The 4,171-nt window shown below is 38.9% G+C and overlaps 1 protein-coding gene across 4 annotated transcripts in view; it reads left to right on the top strand.

The window, feature by feature from the left end:
• abl2 (c-abl oncogene 2, non-receptor tyrosine kinase) overlaps positions 1-3,314 on the top strand; it is a 22,483-nt gene extending 19,169 nt beyond the window's left edge. For all 4 annotated transcript variants that reach the window (XM_028403413.1, XM_028403412.1, XM_028403415.1 and 1 more), the window contains exon 11: positions 1-3,314. This exon is cut by the window's left edge and continues 1,345 nt beyond it. In XM_028403413.1, coding sequence (XP_028259214.1) covers positions 1-469 — 469 coding nt within the window. In that variant the 3' untranslated portion in view covers positions 470-3,314.
• The last annotated feature ends 857 nt before the right edge of the window (positions 3,315-4,171 follow it).

Raw genomic sequence — 4,171 nt, 5'->3', positions numbered from 1 at the left:
CTCCTTTTCCTCTTGCACCACTAACACAACTCCCACCAAAATGGCCAATGGAGCCACCACGACTGCCTCTTCGCACACAGCATCGTCTGCTGGCTCCAAAGTGGCACTGCGGCGAACCAGGCAGCAGGTGGAGAGGGTTCCCTTGGAGCGGGTTAGCCGTGAAGCCTTGCTAGAGTGCGCTGAGTGCCTGAGCAGCGTGCTCCATGCCAGCTCTGAAAGCCCCTCCAGCAGCCAGGTGCTGGATGCTGGCCATCAGCTGCTAGACTACTGCTCAGGTTATGTGGACTGCATCCCTCAGATGAGGAACAAATTTGCCTTTCGAGAGGCAGTGGGAAAGCTGGAACTTAGCCTGCAGGAACTGAGGGCCTCATCTTCAGGAGGTGGAGGGCTGGGTGGAGTGGGGTCCAACACTGTACTGGACAACCTGCACAGCTGTATTAAAGAGATTAGTGATGTAGTGCAGAGGTAGCCACTGTGATAACACCAGTCGTCACCTCTAACCCGACAGATTGCTTATATATTCCAATTTTTTATATTTCTGGTTCTATCAACAGCTTTTTGGGGGACAATATGAGTTGAATCTCTGATGTACCTCATAGAAATCACTACAAAATGTAATCTTTCTATTGTTTACAAAAAATCTGTTTCATAAAAATGCCAGTGTGGACACTCATTTTGCTCTAAACTGTACATATTGACAAATGTTACACCAAACTAAATCTGGTTTAAGTCACATCATGAAAGTCTCCATCAGGCCATGATAAAGGCCTTTTTGTTCATTGAATGTTGAGTGTATCAGCTGTGTGTTGCCAGCTCAGAGAGTTGTGACCACACTCTGCTTATATCTGTCAGACTCACATTATTGAGGAAAATTGACGGTGGTTGTGCCCGGCCTTACTTAAAATACTAAAAATAAAAAAAGAAGAAGTGTTCCCAGACCTACACTCAAGCATTGTTTTACCGACAAGTGACTCATCCACTGCGAGTATTTTGCATTGTGTCTGGGAAACTGACCAATGACCATAAGCCATTTTAAAACCATTGTAAAGGAAACCACACCAGGATCAGTGATTCAAGGTTTTGGGGTCTCAGATGTTATTTTCTCATTGTTTAAACGGTGTTTGTCAGTAGTTGGACAAATGTGCTAAAATTTTAGATCTCCCTGTTCTGAAAATAATCAGGTGTTTTGATGGTGACATTCCCGTATGTCCACCTGTGGTGAGACCAATGAAAAATACTGAAGGGATCACTCACTTCATTTAAAGTGTGCATTAGACAAGCATGTAAATAGGCTCAAATGAAACATTAGGTTTCAGTTATACCAAATACAAGCTTATCAGATCTGACCAGATTCATATGGATCCACTGTTTATTTCCCACACTAAAAAGTTGTACTGATACAGAAAGAATGAATGTGGGATCTTACCATATGCACAGCATTTGCTTCAGTGACGTGACTGGTGTTCACACCTTTAAACACAGTGCCACAGAAATGGGGAACATCCCCACTCCCCTAAAGCATTTCAGTATTTATGTCTTTGCACACTACATTTCTTCCTTGTAGGATGGAGCTGAGAAACAAGTGGAGTGAAGAGAGAGAGAGAGAGAGCACAGGGTAGCGCATGAGCAGGTGAACTGGGACAGTATTTCTATAAGTGTCCTTCCAAGTATGGACAGTGCTGGATTCCCTGTAGCCTTGTCGTGGCCTCAGTGCCTCTGAATTCTTTAATGTATGAACACTGCGACACAGCAGAGACCTACTTCACACTAATCACACAGCAGTACCGATCTCTCAACGAACAAACTGCAGTATGTCTTCAGCACATGAGCGATTTGTACATTATTTGATTCAAAGAAAAGATGCTTTTTAGAATGTCTATGTATGAACTTGAATTTTAAATTATTCTTTTTTTAAGCACAGACCTATTTTGAGAGAAAAGTTATGTAAATATTTGATTTTATTTCCAGGAAACAAAAGATTTATGTGCGGTCACAGCATAAAGAGCAATGTTTTTGACTGAAGAGATGTATTACAAGACTGAGGCCCTTCACCCTGGTCTAAATATCCTCTTTATGAATGTATTATTCTTCCGTTTTGAACCCGGTCGAATGTTCAACTGCATGACTCTTTTAATTCTTTAAGGTGCCATATTTTTTTATTTATTTTTAGGTTTTTTTTTTTAATAACTGGCCCCTATTTTGATTTTGGTCACACTAAATAATTAAGTCCAGAGATAGCTGCTCTGTTTTTTTGAGCACAAGCAAAACTGTGTACAGCACACACACATGCATACACACACCTTTCAGAGACCTTTATTTTGTTTGCTTTGGCTGACACATTAATGTACACTGGATAAGGCCTCGGACACATCGGTTCATTGACACATGTTGCATGTAATACTTCATAACAGGTCCGTAACACTTCAAATAATGACACTTGATAGAAACAAAAAATGTCTTTTTTGTGGTGCATTTCATATAAATTTGTGTGTCAGTTAATTTGCCAAACAGGAGACAAAGTAATTTCTATTCACTGTGAGTTTCAAATAACAAGAACAAATTGCCATTTTTTTCATGATTCTTGGTGCCTTTTTGTAAAACAAATTGTTTATGTACAGCGTCACTACAAGAAATCACAAAAACTTTTAAACCCGTTATTGAAACATTCATGTGTTGTCTTCCCTTTTTATGAGCTTGTGTGCTACGGTTATCATTACAGTATGCATTTCTGGCATTTGGAGGTTATTGGTCGGACACAAACTTGAAACCAAAAGGTGCACTTTGTGTATTAACTCATAGAAAAACTCAGTTACAAAGGTTTATTTGTGGTAGCCACACAAGCAAATGTCACAGTCTGCTGCACTAGTCAAACTGCTAGATTAGATGAATAGCGCCGGCCCCGCCTGTTTGGTGATTCTTATTGGTTATTCTTATCTCTCTGGAGCAGTTTCCCCCCCAAAAAAGCCTTACACAATATAAATATATATATCAAATCTAAAGACATAACCTGTAGGCATTCAGTCAATGTGTCAATGAACAGACCTATAATCTGATAACTACAGTTGACCACAACATTTCTGCTTCTTCCCTGATCAGTCTTTTACATTGTCTTTATTTATGTCTGTCTATTTACAGCTGCATTTATTCTGTATTTTTATTTTCTCCCTGTTTTGGAGAACAGCTCTGGAGAATGTGTGTACACATCATTATACCAAAGGCCACTTCTTCAGTTGTATGAGTGCAATGTACGTAAAATCAATACACACACAGACACACCATAATGGAATATGTGAATCTAAACAGGGATGGAAAAAATGGCAGATGTTAACATAAACTTTTTTTATTGTACAAAATATATATTTTGTGTTTTTTAATTTAAAGCTCACGTTATATTACTGTGAAGTTCTGCTTATCAGTGTTAAGCATATTGTAAATAATAAAGATATTGATGAATACAGTTCTGACTACATCTCATGTCACTTGACAGCTAAGCCAAAATATCAGTTTGAGTTTCAGTAGCAAATAATCTACAGGTAAATCTTGAAAAAGGATAATCTTGAAATTAATCTAATAATTTCATTTCTTAAAATGTCTGGATTAGCTCCCTTGTTAATAAATGTACAGCCTGGCTGTAGTTTACTTGCTGGTTGAATATGTATACATCATATTAACTATATGGTGTTTATGAGATGGTATAATATATATTAAAGCTGCAAGCAGCATTGCAAAGGGGCTACACGTTAGGGGGCGTTTCAAAAGTCAGCAAATTTCAAAATTTTTCCGCCGAATGAATTTTTCTACAAAGTTTGGTTAGTTTTGGGGCATGTTAAGGCCCCCAAAAAGGCGATCTTGGGGAGGGGGGGGGTAATAATAATTCCTAGGGTTTCAATAGGGCTCTCGCACGTTTCGTGCTAGGGCACTATATATAGGTTAAACTCCCAGAGGCTAAAGCATGAAGAAAACATGCTGAAAATATTCAAAATATTTGATTAAAAAATAAATCAGTAATATTGTTATAATTTTAAATCCCCGAGAGGAGTATTTCGTACCTGTGTGTAATTATTGATTTCTATACCTGAATGTATTCATAATGTGGTCTCATCATCTTCACCCCCTTCCTAACCATCCTGCCTGTGACGCATGCCCACAGCATATCCGACTCCTCCCCGAC

Source organism: Parambassis ranga, chromosome 4 (assembly GCF_900634625.1).
Source record: "Parambassis ranga chromosome 4, fParRan2.1, whole genome shotgun sequence".
NCBI classification, from domain to species: Eukaryota; Metazoa; Chordata; class Actinopteri; family Ambassidae; genus Parambassis; species Parambassis ranga.
This window is presented reverse-complemented; position numbering and strand designations above follow the sequence as displayed.